The 23,975-nt window shown below is 32.7% G+C and overlaps 1 protein-coding gene across 13 annotated transcripts in view; it reads right to left on the reverse strand.

Moving 5' to 3' along the window:
* The window catches only part of CDC42BPA (CDC42 binding protein kinase alpha), a 347,897-nt gene that overhangs the window by 110,199 nt on the left and 213,723 nt on the right, over window positions 1-23,975 (reverse strand). For all 13 annotated transcript variants that reach the window (XM_051993437.1, XM_051993436.1, XM_051993439.1 and 10 more), the window contains exons 10-12: window positions 20,097-20,263; window positions 18,584-18,706; window positions 3,263-3,396 (exon numbers count right to left, since the gene is read on the reverse strand). In XM_051993437.1, coding sequence (XP_051849397.1) covers window positions 3,263-3,396; window positions 18,584-18,706; window positions 20,097-20,263 — 424 coding nt within the window. The remainder of the gene's footprint in view (window positions 1-3,262; window positions 3,397-18,583; window positions 18,707-20,096; window positions 20,264-23,975) is intronic.

Consider the following 23,975-nt stretch of genomic DNA (forward strand, 5'->3'; position numbering starts at 1 on the left):
TTGTACACATACATGCCCTTTCTCTTTTTGTTTCTTATCTTTTTGAGATACCAACCTAGTACTGGTACTTCTGGGTCAAAGAATATGAATGGTTTTATAGCTCTCTTTAGGTATGATTCTAAAATTGTTCTCTGGAATGATTGGATCAGTTTATAATTCTACTAATTTTCTTCATTTACCCACATTTTCTCCAGCATTTGCCAATTTCCCCTTCTGTCATATTAGACAATCTGCCTGTGTGGTGTGAAAGGTATTTTAGTTATTTTAATTTGCATTTCTCTAACCAATAGAAATTTAGAACATTTTTTCATTGGACATGTAGCTTTGATTATATTCAGCTCAGTTCTTTTCATCAGGAATGCTTAAAAGTCTTATATTTCATTAAATATCCATTTTTTCCTTTGAAAGATTATTCTTAGTTTTGCAGGGTAGGTGGTTATTGGTTGTAATTAGACAAATATTTCACAATATCATATTTCAGTCCTCTAATCCTTTACCTTTAATGTAGAATCTGCTAAATCTTATTTTATCTTGAGTGTGGCTCCATGATATCTGAATGTTTTCCTTCTGGATTCTTGCAATATTATCTCTTTGACCTCTGAAATTTGGCTACAATATTCCTAGGAGTTTTCATTTTGGTATTTCTTTCAAGTGGTGACTGGTAGATTCTTTTAATTTCTAGTCTACTACCTGGTTCTAAAATGCCAGGGCAATTTTCTTTGATAATTTCTTGAAAGATGAAGTCTAAACTCTTCTTTTGAACATAGTTTTTGTTAGTCTAATAAACTCTTAAATTATCTCTCCTTGATCCATTTCCCTGAACAGGTGTTTTTCCAATGAGATAATCATTTTTTTTTCCATTCTCTTGATTTTGTTTTACTATTTCTTGATGTTTCATTAGCTTCCACTTATCCAGTTCTAATTTTTAAAAATCATTTTAATTTAAAGTTTTGAGTGCCAAATTCCTTTTGCTTTTAGATATGGGTTATATGTGTGTAATTGTATAAAAAAATTATATTATTCATTTTGTGTGAAAAGATAAACAAATGGAAAAAAAAACAAAAGTGAAAAATAACATGCTTCAGTCTGTATTTTAACAATGTCAGTTTTTTCCTCTGGAGGCTGATAATAGTATGCATTAGGATAGTCTTGGATTGTCCAATTCTAATTTTTAAGGAATTACTTTCTTCAGTGAACTTTTGTACCTTCTTTTCTATTTGGCTAATTCTGCTTTGTATTCTCTTTTTTTGCGTCTTTAAAAAAAACCTATTCTGATTTTTAAGGTATCATTTTTTGCAATTTTTTTGTATCTCCTTTATCTAAATGAAGAATTTTTCCTGATTTTCTTAGATTATTCTGATTTCCCAATTTTCCTCTATCTCTCTTATTTCATTTAAAAAATTCTTCCTGAGCTCTTCCAGGAATTTTTTTTTGGGGGGAGGGGAGGGAGTATGGGAGCCTCAGATGAAATCACTTTTTTTTTTTTTTGAGGTTTTGGATGTAGCAGTTTTGACTTTGTTGTCTTCTGAGTTTGTTTTGATCTTCTCTTTCACCATAGTAATTTTCTAGATCATTTTTTTGCTTTTTGTTAATTTTTAGTCTATTTCTTGACCTTTAATTTTACATGTTAAAGTTGGGCTTTGCTCCCAGATGTGGAGGGGACACTCCCAAATGTTAGATTTCATTGTGCAGCTGTTTTCAGAACAATGGAGTTTGTGAGTTATCAGTTCTTCTAAGGAAAGATGATCTAAGGAGAGGAATGTTTACCTACTCTCCTGGCCTATGCTCTCATCTATAAATAACCACAAACACTGCTTTTTTCTTTCCTTCTTTCCTTCCTTTCTTCCTTTCCTCCTTTCCTCCCTACTTTCTTTCTTTTTAAAGTTCACTGTCAATTCATGTAACAAAACAAGCACTTCCATAACATAATACAATAAAACAGATGATTACGCATAAAACTACAAATCTACTATGTACAATTTGCTATTTCCTCCAAGTGTACATCAAAGTTATATAAATTTCTTTCTTTCTGTCTTTCTTTTTTAAAAAACATTTCCTCTCCTATCCTCCAAAATGGCTACCATTAGATACAAATGCCATGGGACCATTACCAAGTCTCCTGTTCCCCTGAAGCTGCAAGTTCTGGTTTGCTAGAGATCTTCCTGGTACTGAGACTGCAACTCAGATCCCATCATGTACAATACAACCCAATGCTGGCAAAGGTACGCCTGTAATCTCCTTATGATCACTTCTCAGACCCCTTACTGTCTGTGCTAACAGTTCTAGAAGTCAGTGTTCCTGCTGCTGATTCAGCCCCCCAACTCCCTCTGACCTCCTGCTTGTTTGCCTGTAAGCCTATAAGCTTTCCTGTATTGCATTTCACTCTCACCCTAATGAAAAGATTTTTCCTGCCTATCTTTTAAGTTGTCCTGGGTTGAAAAATTCATCACATCCTTCTGTGGCTTATAATACTATAGAATTCATATTGAGGGATTATTTGAAATTGTTTAGAGTGGAATTTGGGAGAACTTAGGTGAATTACTGGGTTTTTTTTCCTTCCCAAAACCACCCCCCCAACTCTTATTTTCCTAAATAGTTTTTGCTATATTCCAAAACTCTTCTCCTTTGTCATGTAAATTATTATTTTTAAAAGACACATGAAAATTTTGCAAAGAGAATATGGAATTTTCTTTATTTCTTACCTAAATAAAAATACTATTTTAAATGATATATAGGTTTAATAGGTAATTTTAGAAACTTAATTTCCAAATACACTTATGCTATTTTTTTGGGAGGAAGGAAGAATACAACATATGAAACTTTAAATTTGCAATGCATTTTAAAAATCAGCAAATATATATCAAAAGAATATTAAATTTTAACACTTTTAAATGTATTTTCAGATTAGGAAATTATAAAGAAATTATTTTTATTCCTCTTGATTTTTTTCTAAACCAACACACATTTACTAAGTGTTTGTGGCATGTGATCTAGTTTTCAAGACAATGAGGTGGATACAAAAATAAAATCAACATTAAGAAATGGTGAGAAAGATTTGTGTACAAGTAGATCAACTTGGCTAAAATACAGAGTATGTAGGTTCATACTATAATTTCTATCAGAGGCCTAACTTTTTTTTGATAAGCAATGAGGAGCAACTAAAGCAGGGTAGTAGAGGTAAAATAGTTTAAATATGGTTCTAAAAAAGTTGGAAGATTCAGAAAAATATGAGAACAAAATGGTAGTTTATTTTTTTTTTTACCTTATTAAGGTCTTCTCTTTCTTGCTTTAGCATTTTTATTTGTTTCTCACAAGCTTTGATTTGTCTAGAAGCATCATCTAGTTCTCGTCTCATAGAACTAGCTTCTTCTAATTGTTGTTCTAGATGATCAGAATCTAAAATGAAAGATAGTGTTCCTTTTACAAACAGCACAATGAAATTATTCATAAAGATCAAAGTAGTATTTTAAAATTTCTTTAGTTAAAGGGAATGCTGGAGTCAGACAAAGGGATGTCATATACAACTACATGACAAAATGCTTATTATTCCATTTCTAAATAAAACAGCATCTATAAAAAGTGTTTTAAGGTATGAATTAAAAAATACATTTTAAATAGGAAGAGCAAAGAATTTGGCATAAGAGGACACAGGCTGACATCTTTGCATAAGTCCTTTGACTTCTCTATATCTCAGTTCTCTTATTTGCAAAAGGAAAAAAAAAAAAAACAGGTCCAGATGGTATCCTAATATCCATTCTAACTCCAAATTCTTGCTATGAAGTCATTAAATATTAGGGTTTAATATATTGTCAAGAACAAAATATTGAGTGCTTCTTAAAAACTAAAAGTCTATCAAAAAAGGTTTGTTCTTTAGAGCTGGTAATCAGAACTTTCATACACATAGCAAATCGATTTATTTATTTAATTAAACTTAAAGAGCATCTATTATGTGAAAGGTTTGAGTGAGGTGCTAGGAAATAGAAAAACAAACAAAATAAATCAGTTTTTGACCTTAGGAATATATATTATCCAGGGGACTAGAACATATAAATAGCAAAAAGCATTAAATAAGCATTTATTAAGCACTTATGATATGCTAAGCACCATGTTCTAAGTACTAGTGATAAAAATATAAGAAAAAAGATAGCCCCTGCTACCAAAGAATTTTAATGCAAGAAAAAGACACAGAAAAAAATAAAAGGGGTTGGAAGAGAAAGGTACCTGGCATGCAAACACAAGTTTGAAATTCAGAAAGTCAGCAACATGGCCCGCATGAGAAGAAAGGCAAACAGACTTTGACCCTTCCACAGAATAAAGGATCCAGGAAAAACTCATTAATAGGAAGAGGACGGATCTTGTGGAGAAATAATCCTATGTGAGCAGGCCACAGTGGGTAGTTTCAGGGTAAGGGTACCTCAGGCACAGAAGGAAATATAAGATATTGAGGAAGGAGGAAGCTCTAACAATTAAGAGAGTTGAAGAAATATTTTCCATAGAAGTGACACTGAAATTAGTTTTGAAAAAAAGCTAAGAATTATAAGATATATCTCAGCAGAAAAGTAATGCTAAATCAATAAAACATAATATGAAATGAGTAATGTAAAATAAATTTTTAGAAAGATATGGTCAAATAAATTTTGAAGGGTTTTAAATGCCAAGATGAGGAGTTTGTATTTTATCCTAGTGACAAAAGAAAGCTACTGAAGATTTAGAAAGGAGAGAGAGGGAACAAGGGGGAGGGGAAGAGAAAGGAAGGAATAGAGTAGGAGAGAGAGAGAGGAAGAGAGGTAGAAAAGGAGAGAAAATGAAAGAGGAAAGAGGGAAAAAGAGAAAGGGAAAAGAAGGCATAGGGAAGGGAGAGAAGAAAAGTCTATCAAATATTCAGAGATGCAGGAATGGAAATGAGAAGACATTTATAACAAACATACAGAGTTTGGGAGTCATCAGAACAGATGTGATAACTGAATGCATGAAAGCTAACAAGATCACTGAGAAGTATGGAGAGAGAAGTTTCAAATGGTGATGTTAACACTTATAATTTTATAAATGAAACTAATGAAGAGATTACTCTGAATAAAATACTAAAATTTAGAGCAAAAAGACTAGCATCTCAAAAGAAGCAAAAAAAAAAAATAGGAGTGATGAGTAAATAGACATTTTAGAGACTATGTAACCAAGAATTACAAACAACTGGACTCAGTAGCCCAGGTTTTGATAATGCAAGAACATAATCTACTTAGGGAAGGCCTTCTCATTCAACAAGAATTACTGAGAAATCTGGAAAGGAATTTGGCAAACAAAACAAAACAAAACAAACTTAGAATAGTATTTCAGAACTTCTGTCACAGTAGAGTCCCAAACAATTATGTTGCCTAAATGTAAAAATATAAGTTAATTAAAAAAACAACAAACAAAATTTTAAAACAATAACAACAACAAAAAAACAATAAAAAAAACCAACAGAAAAAAAGGAAATACTTCTACAATTATGGCTAGCAGGAAAATTCTTGATTAAAGATCAGAAACAATCATAAAAACACATTGTGATATACAGGGTATTCCAAAAGTCATAGTGAATTTTAAAACTTTTGTAACTTATGATTGCATTAAGACTTGTGAGATGTTCTGTATAGCACAATGTGCTCAAAATGAATGTTAGAGGTCATACCAATTTTAAAAAATTAGTAAAGAATTACTTTTCTGAGCTATGGCTAAAAAGATAATGCTTAATAAAACAAAGAATAGAGGCAATAACAAAAAATAGTTAATATCTGCAGGTTTGGGGGGTTTTTTTGGCTAAGATTTTATTCAACATGTTTACACCAACATTTGTGATGCAGATTAATTTATCTTTGCATATAAATTTAAGTTAGGGGACCATAGCCCTCTAAAAAAATGAGTTTGGTAGTGAGGCACACATACAAGCACATTTATTTCCTTGAAAATTTAGCACTTAGTCTTTACATTATATTTACTTACAGTAAAATAATCTGAACCCAGTCTCTTTACCCCTCAAGAACTTCTCTCTTGGTCTTGTTCCATCCTCACCTACTAGAGTTTCATTTCATTATTTTTTTTTGTTCATATTATCCTTCTTTTGACCTGATGAGATAAATATGCTAATTAATCCTCCCTACCATGCCACTGTCTGAAGTCTCTCTTCTGTTTCAGTGATATTAATTTGCAATGTTATTTTTCAATATATCATTTTTATTCTTTTGTTTTTAAGTCTATAACACTGGGTCAGTTTTGCTCTTTTTCTTTTATGATTACTTATTCCTTTTGATGTCATGTCACTTGTCATTGCTATTTTTTAAAAGAGTGTTTTGGGACTTTTTACTTGTATATTTTGGTATAGTGAGAAGACGGCTGTCCCCATAAAAGCATTTAATTCACCATCTTCAAAGAATCCTGGTCCTTTCTAATACCCACCTTTATCCTTCAGATATCTTGTCATCTCTAGCAAAACTGTGTCACTTCTAGCAAAAATTTCTGTATATACTTGGTCTAAATCCACTAGCTTGTTCCATTTTTTTCTTCTGAGATTCTACTATCAAAAAATATATATCTAGAACTGTGATGTTAAAGAGCCAAATAGGGTATCCCTCCATAATTAAATGGTAAAAAAAAAAACAAAAACAAAAACAAACAAACAAAAAACTTTTACAGAGATTTATCCTCTTTTGTCCATCGTTTTGATACTAGGCCGATTTTACTTAAGAACAACCAATCAATTAGCAAGCATTTATTAACTACCTACTATATAGAAAGCACTAAGGATACAAAGGTGAAAACAAAATAGTCACAGCCCTCAATGAGTTTTTAACAAGGGAGAAACAATTACACACACTTTTTTCTTTCTTTTTCTGTATATATATAAATACAAACACATATACTTATATACACACATATCCCACAAACACATACACACACTAGACACAAGATAATTTTAGGGGGAATTCACTAGCAACTGGAGGGAGATGATGATTTCAAAGTGGCTGACCTGAAGAAAACCAGGAATTCCAAGAGATAAAGGTAAGAAGACTACACAGCGTAGGCATGGTAAACATGGCAAATCAATCAACAAACATTAATCACCTGTTGTCAGCCACTATACTAAATGTTGGGGTCACAAAAAAGAAGCAAAGACAGTTCTGATTCTCAAAGTTACAATCTAATGAGGGAGGTAATAAGCAAATATATATTGCTTAAACAAGAAGAGGAGTTGATTGGCCCCAGTAAGAATTAAGAAAGTGGCAGAAAGCACCTGAATGGAAAAAAAAAAAAAAAGAAAAAGAAAACAAGAGGGAGTTCATAGCAAATGGCCTCATTTCTGCACAATATGAGGCAAGAATCTAAGATGAGACAGTGGAGGGACAGGGAGCCATGGGAGGCTTAAGAAGAAATAAAAAAGTTTGGAAGAGCTGCTGTGGAAAGTACACACTTTGTTCAAAGAGAGATATAATAGAGTTGTCTAGAAGCAGTGAGAGCTCAGTTGAAGTTTTGAAACAAATTTGTAATGGACCCAGTTGAAATGCTCTCCATCTTTTTTTCAGGAGCACATGTGTAGGCATAAAGATAAAAAATGGTGGTGATCCAAAGAAGAGGAGAATTATGTAAAATTAACATGGTTCAACAAGTCAAGATGAAGAGGAGAAAATGCAGAGGATAGCTTGAGAAGGAATTGAGGGGTCACAGGATTGGCATTAATGGTCAGGATGAAAGGTAGGGTTATAAAAAGGAAGGCAGAGGGAGATGTGAAAAGCTAAATGATTATGGTAGAATAAGGGAATTCCAGAGTTCTTGAATGGAGGTGGTACACTTGTGGACGATAGCAAGAACAACAGTATGACCAGCTTTGTATTTGGCTAAAATGATGTGGAGAAGGAGCTCATGGGAACTGAGCAGGCTGAGGAACTCAGTTGCTTAAAGAATTTAAAGGAGAATCAATATGTATGCTGAAGTTCCCTAGAATTAGGGCAGGAGTTGGGGAGACGCCAAATAACCAATTCATTGAAGAAGAAAAGAAGTGACCTCTGCAGCTGTAGACAATAGTTATTAAGATTTTGATAGAGTGATATAAATAGCATGAATCTTATAGGAAGAGAGGTTATTAAGTGATGGAGAAAGGGGTAGAACCTGGAAGTAGTAATGGGAAACAAGGAGTATCCCAGTTCTTCTGCCTTGACTACTGAGCATGAATGAAGGTGCAAGCAGTAATTAAAAGGGTAGCCAGGGAGGCGGTCATCAGAGGAAAGCTGGTTTGCAGTAAAAGCCAGTTAGATGGAAGGAAGCATAAATATTGAAAAACAATGCTTTAAATTGTAATAAATCCCAACATACATGTAATGGAAAAAAACCTTCAAAAGATAGATAGTGGAAGAAGTAAAAATTGTTTGAGAATAGGAAGAAGTACATGTATCATCCTTGTTATATGGAATGAAGTAATTTCAAAGATGCTTTAAATGAGCCTAAATTGGGTGAACCTGTATAGTTCAATGTTTTTATTCAATTACAATAAGGAACCATTTTATCTAATTGTACAATGGTCTGTAGTCTCTAAATAATTTTTTAAAAATAATATGATAATGACTTCTTTTTGGATTATTTATAATTGAACTTCACTAAACTAGATTAAAACGACAACAGTATTTTTTGCACATATTTTGGACTAGAAAAACAGACCACAGTGGATTTGAAAAGAATCTAAATAAAAACCTACACCATATTACACAATATAGGCACCCCTAAAAAACAGCTATCACACTTCTTTGTTAATAAAGACAGAATTTCTCATACTACATATTTTTACATGTAGTATATAAAATTTATAGAACTCTTTCCTGAATCAACAAAAAAGTTTTACATAAGAATGATAAATGCTACTAAGTGGACTTATCAAATATAACTGATACTATTTTATAACCAAATCAAGCTTATAAAACCATAATGGATATTAATATCTTCCAGGGATAATATGCACACAAATTCAAACAAATATGAACATCAAATAGAAACCTAAATCATACAAATACATTTACAGAAACTAAGAGATTCATGATAATGCAGCATTAAGACACTACTAAAGAAATATGAAAAGAAAGCCCATTCTTAAAAAGCCAGATTTATAAGTAAATACAGATTCTGCAAAAGAATGCTACAAATGTTCCAATAATTGAACACTTCCCCCAAAGGTATATAGAATATAATTATGTATTCAGAATTATACAAAAGAAATTTGCTTTTCTGCATTAACAAAGAGACAAGAAGTTCTCAAACTACAAATACAAATCCCCTTGAAAATTCAATAAATAAAATATAAAAGTACTTTTTTCCCCCCTGAGGCAACTGGGGTTAAGTGACTTGCCCAGGGTCACATAGCTAGGAAGTGTTAAGTGTCTGAGGCCACATTTGAATTCCTGGTCCTCCTGACTTCACACTGGTGTTCTATCCACTAAGCCAACTAGCTACCTCCAAATATAAAAGAATTTAAGCATTGTTACAGCAAAACGCTAAATCATAATCATCTAAAATAATTTCTTTTTCAATTGTTTTTCAATTGTGTCTCATTCTCTTTGAACTCATTTGGGATTTTCCTGGCAGAGATACAGAAGTGCTTTGCCATTTTCTTCTTCAGTTTATTCTCCAGATAATGAAACTGAGGCAAACAGGGTTAAGTGATAAGACAGTTGTTCAGTTGTAAGGCAAAAGGGGCCTAAAATCAGAATGGTGGCAGTGGCAAAGGAGCAAAGAGATTATATTGTCTAATGTATTACCTTTTCCTATCTTTTTTTTTCTTCTTACAAGAACTGAAATATAAGAAAGCTTTTCCCAGGTTTTACTTTTTTTTTTTCCTACAAAGGCTGATTTGAGTTGTTTTATTTTTATTCTGTTTTTAAAGCAGCAAAAAGTTATATTGGTCTTCTTTGTTTAGTATAAGAGAATTCTAAGTTTCAGCAAAGATGTAATAGTGCCATAATTAGCTATTGCTATGGAACCCAACCAAAAATCTTAATAAAAGTTTTACTGAATCACATACACTAAACAGGGTTGAACCTGAGTGTCAAACTTCCAGATATATACAACTTTCCAAATTCCAGTTATTTGAATGTGCTTTTTAAATTAACAAAACATGTGGAAGTCTCTAATAGCCACATTCTTTGTTAACAAATAAAAAATGAGGCAAAATTGTGAAAAAGCTTTCCAAAATTACATTATCCTTTTAAAGATAAACCATCTCTTTTTTTGTATATGGAACTGTTTTTCTGAAGTGTCTTATCAACTAAGACACAGATAATTGGAAACATTAAGATATTTTATTTTGCTGCTAGTGAACCATCAAACTAAATAAATGACCCAACCTAATCAGAGGGGAAAAAAAAAATTGAGGTGGAAGATGATGAATTTTGATATGAGATTTCTTGGTATGAAGATCGCTGGACATTTTCCTACCAAAACATCACCATTCAAAATTATTGCATGTTATTTTAAATTATTTTTCCTATAATGACTTTGTATCATGAATTATTAGTTTTTTCTGAATTAAATGTGATAAGTAAACCATTAAGATATAATCTTAGCTCATTTATTCTCCTTGATTTACACTCTTCTACATTATAATTAAAAAACCAACAAAAAACAAAAAGTTGACCTTAAGTGTAGCAATACAGAAACCATATAAAGTTATTTTAATAGATCTGTCATTTCATTGATATGGATATTTCATCCTTCATTACATCCCCCAGTGTAGCTAAATGGATACATCCTCATAACATTAACACCTCCTCATAAATTCTCTTCAAGGGGTCTACACAATGTGTTAATGAAATCCCTGTTCACTTTTTGTAATTAAATGAATATAAATGGAACAGATATATGGGCTGCCTACTGGTGTGTTCCCTTGTTCTCACCACAGGATTGACTAATTTATTTTCTCGATTATATATATCTCTTAATGATATCCTTTATACAATTTCTCTTATAAAAGCTCCTACTGTTAATGCGTTAACAGACGATTCATTTCTATCGTGGACTTCTCCACTGTTCTTCCAATAACTCAACTCTATTACTTTCAAAACAAAATTTTTATTATAAATTTAAACTAGTACTTACATAACATCTATGTGTTAGGTACTGTACTAAGTGATTTATAAATTTTAATTTATTTGATCATCCCTGTGAGGTAGACCCCACTATCCACATTTAACAATTAAGGAAACTGAGACAAACAGAATAACTTGTCCAGATTGACACAGTGTAAGGCTAGATTTAAACTGAGATCTTCCTCACTTCAGATTCAGGACTCTACCCAAGATACCACCTAACTGCCAAACAAATATGAACATTTCAGTACACAAAAATCAAAAAAGAATTGTAAGCGAAACAGTAAACTTATATCATATACAATTTAAAAATGTATATTAAATTGAAAATAGTAGCATCAAACTGCCCTGCCTTGCACATGCACCCTTCTCAGCTTTCTTTTGCTTACTTCTGTGAATTTTGAAATACTTCACTACTGTTCTTTTCCACCTTTTTTTTTTCACTTAGACTATTACTCACCCTCTGTTCTACTATAACTCTCCTCAAACAACAAAAAAATTCATTCATATTAAAAATATAATCAATCAAAACAAATCCATACAATAGTTATATCTGAAAATGCTATCTACAAGAAGTAGAAAGAGAGTTTCATCAACAGTCTCTGATAATCATGATTCACCACTGCATTTATCAAGTTTCTAAAGTCTTTTAAAAGTTGGTAAGCTTTACATTAATAAAGACATGATATAATCATTCTAGCTCTACTCACACCCATTTTTCACCTAGTTCTTTGCAAAGTATTTCTTGTATTCTGTATTTGCCTTTCAAAATCTCCACCCAACTCAGTTTTTTTAAGAATGCATAAATATTTTCTATCCTATTAAAGATCCATTTTCTCCCTATAGTATTATACTCCTTTTTAAAGAACACATTGTTAGTTAATAGCTTTTTTCTCTCGCCTTTTGATACAATTATATTCCAATATTTTTTTGTTTATTTAATCTCCAGAATAGTCTTGTGATCTTGACCATTTTTCCTTTGCACTTAAACTTTTCAAGAAGCCTTATGGTCTTTTTTTTTTTTTTTCTTTAAATTTAAAAATTCTGGCTTTTTGGTTTTGACATTCCTGGGTACGCTTAACTTTCTCTTGGAGGTGGTCATGTTTTTCAGGAAGTCTAATGATTTTTAAAATTATCTTTCTTGACCTGTTTTCCAGATCATTACTTTATTTACATGTTCTAAGTTTTCAGCCTTATTACTTTGTTCTAATATTTCTTATTTTATTTAATTAAGTTGTTTGTTCCATCCTATTTGTCAAAGAGTCCACTACTTAAGTCCAATTTCCAACTTTTGTTTTAAGCTATCTTTCCATTTCCCCCCCCTTAAAATCTCTAATTTAATTATTATATATTATTTAATTTCTTTCATAAATTTTAGGAATTCTTGTAAAAAAAAAAAGGCCATTCTTTGCTTTTTCTGAGGTTCATCTTGTTTTTACTGGCAAATAATTCTCTTACCGTAGATTTATCTCATGCATTTCTCTTAACTTAAGGTATTTCATTCTTATCTCCTGTAATAGTTTCTTTCAGTTCTCTTGAATAGGATGGGTAGTTCTTGCCTGGTTCTATCCCCTCTACAATCTGGATGGAATTGACACTGCATTGTTACAATTCTTAATGGTTTGGCAAAGACTAGGACCCATTATGTGTAAAATTCTTGGTTCTACCCCTTCCTTGTGAACAAAGATAGTGTACTGGCCTTAGTCAAATCTCTGCCTTCCTATCCTTGTATAATAATCATTTAAAAGTTTGTTCCATTTTTTTGTTGTGGCCATGAGAAGCCTCAAACAATGTCAGAAATCATGTTGGTCTCATGTCACCTGGATACACACTCCCCTGCAAAAGACAATCTGGTCACTGTAGTATTTCCCTCATTACTGATGTGCTTATCTTTACTGTAAGTCCAGTAGAAATATTGATTATAAATCTACTGGAGAAATCTGAGGGATACACAAATGGCCTACTCTTATCTCTTTGTACAGTTAGATATCAGAGTCAGGTTCTATCCTGTAATATGGTCTTGAAAGACCAGGACTATGTTCCCATTGCCTTCATCCCTTTATTGAACATAAGTAAAAAATTGGTAAAAATAAACAAAACAAAACAAAACAAAAAAACTTCTTGGTACATTTCTATTTAGATCTCCTATAGGTAGGGATGTTTTGCAATAAGAGTGTACCAACTAAGAGGAGTCATTTGTTAAATTTTCAATGTGAACATTTAGACCTCAGAAACTGGCAAATGTTAAAATCAAGGTTTAATTTATTGCTTTTTAAAAAAACTGACTACACTTAAATTGATGAAGATTATTCAAATTAAATTTAAAAGTACTCTCTGCATGCTTTTTTTCCTTCAGAGAGTTGGTTATGAAATATTTACCAGCATACCACTCTTCACAGGCTTCTTTGGCTTCTTGTGCAGTCCTGGATAAATATAATTATTGGTATTTCCTTTTTGTTATATCAATCACTGCTCCATCTATTATTTTAAAAAATATTTTATGGGGTAATTTTTCAGAGTATTTTCTTTGATTAATTCCTTTTAAATAAATTATTATAATTATTGTAATTGGTATCATTTGTATAATCCTTTAAAATACACAAAACACTTTATCTTTGATTTTCTTAAGCATACATCCCAAACCTTAACAAGAACAGTATCAAAAAGAAAGCTCAAATTACCAAACAACCAAGCATTAGTAAGGTTATGCTTAAGATTTTGCAAGCAAGTTGTCAGCAATATGTGAACCTATAATTAAGAGAAGAGCAAAATGCTTTTCAAAAAGGTAGAGGAACCAAGGACCAAATTATCAAGATTTTCTGAATTATGGAGAAATAAATCAAGGGTGTTACAGCAAAACATCTTCTGCTTCACCGACTATATTAAAGCCTTTGACTGTGGATCACAACAAAATATGGCAAGTTCTCAAAGAGATGGAAATATCAGATCATCTTACTTGTCTGCTGAAGAATCTATGCTGGTCAAGAAGCAACAATTAGAATCAGATATAAAACAACTGACTAGTTTAAGATGGGGAAAGATGTACAACAAGGTTGTATACTGTCACCTTATTTATTTATCTTATATGTAGAGAGGATATCATGGGAAATGTTAGGCTGGAGGAATCAAAAGTTAGAATTATGATTGCCAAGGAAAAATATCAACAACCTCAGATATGCAGACAATCCCACTCTGAAAGGAGAAGGTGAAGAAGAATTAAGAAGTTCTTGATGGGGGTGAAAGAGGAAGGGACAAAATCTGGCATGCAATTTAACACTTGAAACATTAAAATTAACATTAAACCAAAACTAAAATATGGCAACTGATCCATCACTTTTTGGCAAAGAGGAAGATGTTTCTGCTTTTTTAGTATGTTGTACATATTTGCCACACAACACTGGCATATGAGTTCTAGAAAGCATAGTATATTTTGTCACCCCAACTTGGGGGCTCTAGAAAGCAGGATACAACAAATATCAAAGCTAAAATTTTAAATAACATACTAGCAAGGAGGTTATAACAATATATTACACAGATCATATACTATCACCAGGTTCAAGTTATACCAAGAATGCAGGGCTGGTTCAATATTATTAGAAAAACTATGGTATAACTATCAATCACAAAAACAACAAAAATTACATAGTTCTTCCAATAAGTGAAGGCACTATACAACATTGATTCCTATTAAAAAAACATTAGAAAGCAAAAGTGATAATTAGTAGTTATCTAAAATGAAGAACAATCATCTCTAATATAATCAAGGAAGAAGCAAGGATATCAATGATAGCCTCTATCATTCAATACTGTATTAGAAATGCTAGCTTTAGCAATAAGAGAAAAAAAAAAGAAATTGGAGGAATAAAAATGGGCAATGAGGAAATAAAACTATTATGATTTGCAGGTAATATTATGGCATACTTAAAGAACCCTGGAGTATCGACTGAAATTGTTGATTGATTATGAACATTTCTATTACAACAAAACCCATGAGAAAAAGAGAGAGAAATTCTGTTTAAATAATTGCAGGCGAAATAAGTCTACTGTCAACACAAACTCAGGGACAATATGAACATGATTATAAGATACTTCATCCTAAAGGATCTAAACAAATGGAGAAATATTATTTATGAGAAGATTGAATAATATTCATAATTCTACCTAAATTAATTTGTGTATTCGGTGTCATACTAATTAAATGACTAAACTAGCTAGAAAAATAACAAAATTCATATGGAAAAACAAAAAGTCAAGAATATCAAGGAAATGAATGAGAAAAAAAATGTAAAAGAAGGCAGCCTCACAGTACCAAATATTAAACTATATTATAAAGTAATAATCATGAAAATGATGTTACTGGCTAAGAAATTCAATGGTTAATCAGTGAAACAGATTAGGCCCACAGTACACAAAAGTAAATGGCCATATTAATCTAGTGTTTGATAAACCCAAAGATTCAAACTTTTAGGGTAAGAACTCAGTATCTGACCAAAACTGCTTGGAAAACTGAAAAGCAGTCAGAAGAAAGCAGTCAGAGGTCCATGTGTTGATTATCTTTAATTTTTTATTGTTTTCTGACTGTTTTCTTACTGCCTACAAACAGGCTCATGTGTCCTCCAACCTCAAAAGAACCTCTTATGATCCATCCATCCCTACCAGTTAACATCCTTTATCTTTCTCCCTTTTATGGAAAAACATCTTTAAAAGGCTGTCTATAATATGCTGTCATGCTTTCATGTCCATTCTTTTCACTTTCTTCTTAAGCCTCTGAAGTCTGGCTTTTAATCTCATTATTCAACTGAAATTGCTCTCTCCAAAGTTAAAAAAGTTCTGTTAGGATGATTTCAGAAAGGCCTGGAGAGAATGATGCTGAGTGAAACAAGCAGGGCCAGGAGATCATTATATACTTCAACAACAATACTATATGATGACCAATTCTGATTGACCCGGCCATCCTCAGCAATGAGATGAACCAAATCAGTTCCAATGGAGCAGGAATGAACTGAACCAGCTACACCCAGCGAAAGAACTCTGGGAGCTGACTAAGAAACATTACATTGAATTCCCAATCTTTATATTTTCACCTGCCTGAATTTTGGATTTCCTTCACAGCCTAATTGTACAATATTTCAGAGTCCAATTCTTTTTGTACAGCAAAATAACAGTTTGGTCATGCATACTTATTGTGTATCTAATTTATATTTTAATACATTTAACATCTACTGGTCATCCTGCCATCTAGAGGAGGGGGTAGGGAGAAAGAGGGGAAAAATTGGAATAAAATGCTTGGCAATTGCCAATGCTATAAAATTACCCATATGTATAACTTGTAAATAAAAAAGTTATTAAAAAAATTAAATTAAAAAAAAGTTCTGTTAAATGACAAATCTAATGCTTTTTCTCAGTCTTCATCTTAACAAATTTCTTTTGCAGCTTCTGAACTACTATCAGCTACTATCTTCTGGATACTCTTCTCTTCTTTCAAGTTTTTGTGACATTATACTGGTTCTCCTCCTCCCAATCTGCTTTACTCTTTCTCAGTCTTTTTTTGTTTCTCTTTATTCTCTTCATTCAGGGAGTACACCCACTAATTGCAGGTGCCCATCCCCCAAGGCTTTATCTTGAGCCCTCAGACTTTTCCCTCTATATTATTTCACTTGGAAGATATCATTAATTACCCAGGATCCAATTATCATTACTATGCCAATGATTTTCAAATTTATGTATCCAATCCCTAATTTCTCTGCTAACTTCCAGTCTTGAATATTCAACTTCCTTTTGAACATACCAAACTAGATGTCTTAATGCCAATCTTAAACTCTATACAATATTAAACTTCTTTTCTTTCCCTCATCTCCCTTTCTCTCAGATCTTCTCCCTTTTCCTAATTTTCCTATTACCTTTAAGGATACCTTTTCAATAAACTCAAACATGCAACTTAGGCATCATCTTCAAATCTTAACATTCATTCCCTTCTTCATATTAAATTAGTTGCCCAGTCTTATCAATTCTATCTTTACAATATATCTTATATATGCCCTTTTAAATTTTAGCAAAAGTCCTACCTTCATAAGAAGTCTTTCCCAGCACTCCTCAATCACAATGCCTTCTTTCTGAGAAAATACCCAAATTATCCTGATTATATTTTGTCTGCATATAGTCATTGCATGTTTTCTCTCTATATTAGACTGAATGTGTAGGCAAAGTGCATCTCTTGCTTTTCTTTCTGTATCCAGTGCTTTTAACAATTTCTGGCATGTAGTAGGCACTTAATGTTTACTGAATGAAAACTCAAAGGACCAGAAGTAAGTAATGTCAACAGACTGCATCCTTATCCCTCTGAGACATTTGGTCGTAAGGATGGTTTAAATGCCTCCTGAAGAAAAACTAGTCTAACCCACATATGGATAGGGGGAAGAAGAACTTGTATATCTCTCATCACACTATTTATTCCGTGTATATGCAGAGAAGATAAGGTTCTCTGTTCTGTAGAACATAAGTTTCTTGAGAAAATTATAAAAATGATTTTTATTTCTTATCTTTCAATCTGTTTCTAATATAATAGCTGGTACATAGTAGCCACTTAATAAATGCTTGCTAACCAACTAAAAAAACAAATTAGGGAAGAAGGGAAAGAAACATGACTGAGAGAGATGAAGCAATATGAGTGACATATCATGGTTGGGACATACTCCTCGAGGAAAAGCCAAGATTATACCAGTAAGGGATAGAGTACTGGGTGATTAAAAGTCACTTGCCCAAGGACCCTGTTGATAGAATTCTGTCAATAATAATAACACACAATTTTTAAAGACACCATATGTAAAAGATGATAAGATATATATTTATTCCTTAGAAAGAAGACCATATGGGGAATATTTGTAAGATAAAATTTAAATAGAAATAAATAATCTATAACTATAGATAGCTTTTCTTCCCACAAAGGCAACAAATGACAATTTATTTTAATATCTAAACCTATGTTAATGAAAAGGCAAATTGTAACAGAGTAAAAGGCAAACTCCAACAGTAATTAAGATATTTTAGTTCTAATTTATAATTTAACATAGACCATTAAATCTTGTTTAATCATTTCATTTGTTTGGGTCTTAGTTTCTATGTATAAAATGAAAAAGCTGGACTAGATGATCAATAAATTACCACATAAAATTTTATAACATATGATAAAAATTAGTTAAAAAAACACTCCCCCCAAAGTATTTAAAAATGCACATGTATCTTAAATGAAAAATTAATATTTCTTGAAAATGTTAAAGGAATATAAGAGATTATTTTAAATTTTAAATGGCATACACAATTTCACTATACTATACTACTACTACTACTACACTACACTACCAGGACAATACTGAAAGAATGGCATCTGCAAACAGAGAAATATATTTTTCTTAACTTATAAACACTCTGAAGAACCAATTCTGTCCTTAAAAAAGTATTAATAATAAACTATGGAAATTTACCTGTTATTTGTTTCCTCAACTTCTCAATTTCTTCTTTTAAGTTTCTTATTTCTAAATCTTTATTGGCAGTCAATGGACCATCTACAGTTGAATATTGCAGAGCCTGGACAGTCTGTGTTGATTCTTTAAAAACAGAAGGAAAAATAAGATAATTGCGACTCATGTGCATTTTATGAACAACATGAACAGATATGTGGAAAAATACTTGGAGAGTTAATGACAAAGTTGAAACATATGAATATTTTGACTACAGTACAATATTCTCATTTTTGTTTTCATTCTTGACATCTGAGGAATACATATGCTGAATGAATTTGAATAGTATCATGTCTATAACTTGAAACCAATTCCAAATTCAGAAGACCAGCTCTCTTCTTTGACTACAGAGGTCTCACATTGGTATCTTCCTCAAATCCTAAGGTCTCCTTCTCAGGTCACTGTGTACCTCCTCAAACTCCAATTTGAGAAAGCACTCACACTAGCCATGCTCTTTTCAAAGAGGAACCAAAGCCTCTCTCTCAATTATTTCTTCACTTTTTCCGTGACTTTGTAAGGAAAAGACAACAACAGATAGATTATACGCACTACATAGAGCAGCCCTACTGGCTTTCATATTATTTCTCATGTTAGGGGTTCCATACCTCCATGGCTATATTATAATGACTACATGCCTTTCCTGTTAAAATAGAGCTAGTTTCATTCAGAAATCAATTCCACTCTATCTCTTTCCAGATACCTCTGATATTTGCCCATATTTTTCCAATTTCTTTTTCTTTATTTTGAATCTGGTCTGTATATATTCATATATTCCCATTTTCTCCATCTTCAGAGTACAAGCTCCTCTAGGAGCTTTTATTATTGAACCTCTAGGGCCTAGCACTATCTACCTATCAAATATGATGTGCTTAATTTTTGCTTGCAATGTGACAAATATTTCTCAAACATTATTTTTATGATACTGGATTGCATCTCTGCCTATACCTATGCAGTGCAAAAATTAAGCTTTTAAAATTGAGAATTCTCTTTCTCTCTTTAGGTATCAACAGGGTAACAACGGCTCAGCTCTGAACATTCAATTTCTGTTTAAAGTTAGATTATTTTTCAGTTAACAAAAATCTTGTACCAAATTCAAATAGTGGAACAACTGATAGAGCATCAGCCCTAAAGTAAGGAGCACCTGAATTCAAATCCATCCTTCAGCACTTAACATTGACTAGATGTGTGACTCTGAGCAAGTCACTTAACTCTAATTGCCTCACAAAAAAACTATTCCAAAACTAAATAACAAATACAACATACTCAATAACCAGGTGGATATAAAAAATGTTAGGTATTAAAAACCAAAACATCATGTCAGCATAAATAGGGATGATTTCTTTGTAATAGGAAAAATTCATTTAAAATATTTTCTTATTAGGTATAAAAATACTATACAAAAATTCCAGATTAATGTAGGCAATGTATACCAATTTAATTCCAAAGACTGCTATTACTACCTTAAAAATTTCTTTACCTTGAAGCTTTCTACTAAGTTCAAGTTTTTCCTGTTCAAGACGTCTTATTCTCCGTTCATAAGCTTCAGTTGCTAAGCTGTCCTCCAAAGTTCGCTGAATATTGACATCAACATCCATTGAGGGAGGGCCAGCTGTAACTCTTAAACAACTTCGATCTGAAAGAACACTGAAGAAGAGAGAAAATAACTTGACATCATTCTGAGAAGAAAAGTTTGAAGATAAGGAAAAAACAAAGTGGTTCAACAAGTGGTTTGTGATTTATAAGTTTCCTATTTAACAATATAGATTAATAAGGAAATTTTAAATAGAAAAATTGACTTCCTTTATTTAACAGAACTATTTAAATAAAAAACATGTTAACAAAGTTTCCTTAAATAGACTTTTAAAATGATATATAAAGTTATGTTTAAAAGATCAGCTATTTGGGGGCAGGTAGGTGATGCAGTGGATAGAGCACCAGCCATGAAGTCAGGAGGACCTGAGTTCAAATCTGATCTCAGACAGTTAACGCTTCCTAGCTATGTGACCCTAGACAAGTCACTTAACTCCAATTGCTTCAGCAAAAAAAAAGTCAGTTATTTCAAAAATAACAAGAATTTTAATCAACAGAATTACCTGAAATCATTTCAGTTAACATCACTAGTGTTTGTTATATAATTCCATTGATTAGACAGATATTCAAATGCATAATGGCTCCTTAGCTAAAAATGCACAAAGGGATTTATAATTCTATCTATCTGAAGAATCCTTAATAACTCATCCATGCTTAAGCATCCAATGTAACTTCTTTTCCCTGTGAAGATGCTTATGTCCAACTCTGTTGTGATGATGGCTCTCTCCAAGAAGATTTAGTATTCTAGAGTTAAATGTTTCAAGGAATCTTTACTAGGAAACATGGCAGACTTAAGACAGGAAGTATCGGACTAACTAAAATTCTCCCTCAAAGAAGATAAAATATCACCTCAAACTCAACTGTTAGCAACAGAAATTATCTAAGACAAGGGCAGAAGACGCCAGAAAAGCCTTGGCCTGCAGGGCCCTTGGTCTGGCCCCTGGTCTGGCCCCTTAAAGCACAAAACTCCTCCAGGCAGACTGACCTAAATTCACTTACAACAAACCCTGGAGGCAGCTGGGATTCAGGAACTTGCACCTCATGGTCAGTGTGGAGATCGGATAGCTGAGCTGGGAAAGACAGAAGGACCCTCCCCTATTGTGGGACAGTAGGCCCAGTTGGGCCAACCAGACTCAATCACATGCTGCAGCTAGGTGAGGATTAATTCATGAGTATGGGAGCAGAGTGCAGAGATCCTGCTGGCTGTGGGTATTAGCAGGGGAGTGGAGTCCCTGTTTGGGTTCCAGGGTAGAGGAATGAGCTGAAGTTTGCAGCATGAAAGGGATTGCAGGGAGCAAGAACATTTGCAGTGACAAGGTGATTGGGGGGCCCCGCCTTGGTTCAGGGGCAGAGAAGAATACCTGAAGTAGAGCCCCTAGACAGATCTTAGAAAACAGAATGAATCACCTGAAACCTGAGGCTTCACCACCCCACCCCCCAGTCTTAGAACTAGAATTGATTAGACTATCAAGCCACCAAAATAAATAACAAAAGTAAGCACGAGAAAAAGAACTCTACCAAAAATAGTTACTATAAGGGATAGAGGAGATCTAGGTTCATATTCAGAAAAAGAGAATGAAGTTTAAAAAAGCCACCCCTACTTCAAAGAAAAATGTTAAACGGTGACAAGTCCAAAAAGAGTTCTTGGAAGAGCTCAAAAAGGACTTTAATTTTAAAAACCAAATAAGAAAGGTTGAGGAAAAATTAGGAAGAAAAGAAATTAAAACCAAGGCATGAAAACCAAGAAAGTTATGAAAAGAAAGCCAGGCAATTGGAAAAAAAAGAGATCTTAAAAACTCAAGAAAGAAATAAATCCTTAAAAACTAGCACTTGGCAAGGGGAAACTAATGATGTCACAAGACACCAAAAAATAATAAAACTTAAAAGAATGAAAAAATAGAAGAGAATATGAAACATCTCATTAGAAAAAAGAACTGCTCTGTAGACCAGATCAAGGAAAGGATAATATTAAGAATTGTTGGACGACCTGAAAGTTTTGGTTAAAATTAAGGCTACATAAGATGTCACAAAAAATCATTAAGGAAAATTGCTCTGAAATTCTACAATGAGAGGGTAAAATAGAAATGGGGAAAATCCATCTATCACCACCATAAAAGAGACATCACAGGAACATCAAAGCCAAGTTTTGAAGCTTTTGAGGAGAAAATGCTACAAGCAGTAAGAAAGCAAACAAAGAGACAATTTAAATACTGTTGAGCTATGTCAGGATAACACAAGATCTGATAGGTTCTATGTTAAAAGACCAAAAGGCTTGGAATATTATATTTTGAAGAGCAAAGAAGCTGGGTTTGTGACCAAGAATAACTTACCCAGCAAAGCAGAATAGTATAATCCTGAATGGAAAGAAAAAGGACATTTAATGAACTGAAAGACTTTCAGATATTTGTAATAAAAAGACCAGAACTCAGTGGAAAATCTGACTTATACGATCCAGGAGAAATAGAAGGTAAACATGAAAGACAATTAGGAAAAATTCAATAAGGTCAAACTGTTTACTTCTTATATGGGGAAATGCTATCCTCACTCTTAAGAATGTTATTACTTGGGTAATTTGAAAGAGCATACATAGATAGAAGGCTTGAGGTTGAGCTGAATATGATGGACTGCTTCTAAAAAGTAAAATTGGGTGTGTTGGGGGGGGGGGCGTAAAATGAAACAGTTATCTCATACAAAAGAGGCATGAATGGAAGAAATGTTATAGTGAAAGCAGGTGAGAGTGGAGGGCTGGTAGTGCTGGAACCTTATTTTCACTGGAACTGGGAAGAATAGCATACATCTAGAAGGGGACAAAAATCTTTTAAATGTATAAAGAAATAGGAGAGCAAGGGGACAGGATAAGATAGAGATTCTTTGAAAAGGTGAGTATTAGGGAGATCTTGGTTAGAGGAAAAGTTAGAGGGTGAGAAGGATAATAGGATGAGAGGGAAAATGGGATGAAGGGAGGTACGACATGGTTGTCATGATTTTGAAGTGAATGGGAGAATGGAAACTAAGAGTAGAATGGATTAAAATTCCCAATCTGACATTTTTTTTGTTTACAAGAAACACGTTTGAAACTGAGAGATATCCCCATAGAGTTAAAATATCGGTCTGAAGTAGAATTTATTCTGCTTCAGTTGCGGTTTAAAAAAAAAAAAAAGGAGGGCTAGCAATCATTTTCTCTTCAAAGCTAACATGGATTTAATTAAAAGAGAGAAATGGGGAAACCACATTATAATAAAAAGTGCCATAGAAAATAAAGTAATAACACTACTAAATATATGCATCAAATGCTATTAATGCTTTATCAAATGCTTTAAGAATTTAGATCTTATGCTACTTTGTGCATATAAGTTTAGTATTGACATTAATTTATCTTCCATGGTACATTTCAGCAAAATGTAGTTTTTCTAATTATTCACAGTTATGATCATCAATTATATATTTTCTTTCATTTTTTTATGCTTTTGCTTCTCTTTGTTTCTTGTCCCATATTTAAGAGATTCCTTTTCTTCTGACTAATCCCCCTCTTAATTCCTGTTGATGAAATGTATTCAACTAGGTCATCAGGTATTTTTAAAAACCTAAAACTAGGGAACCCTATAAAGATGCTGATATAATAGTTGCCTCTACAAAGCCCTACTCAAATGCATCGTTGTGGCATGGATGTTACTTTGGGTTCTCAAAGGCTTTTTTACTGGGTGTAAGATGTGTAAATCTCCATTGTGCTGGAAATGAGAAGGCTCAGAGCCTACACCTGATAAAA

This window comes from Antechinus flavipes, chromosome 4 (genome assembly GCF_016432865.1).
Source record: "Antechinus flavipes isolate AdamAnt ecotype Samford, QLD, Australia chromosome 4, AdamAnt_v2, whole genome shotgun sequence".
Taxonomy (NCBI): Eukaryota; Metazoa; Chordata; class Mammalia; order Dasyuromorphia; family Dasyuridae; genus Antechinus; species Antechinus flavipes.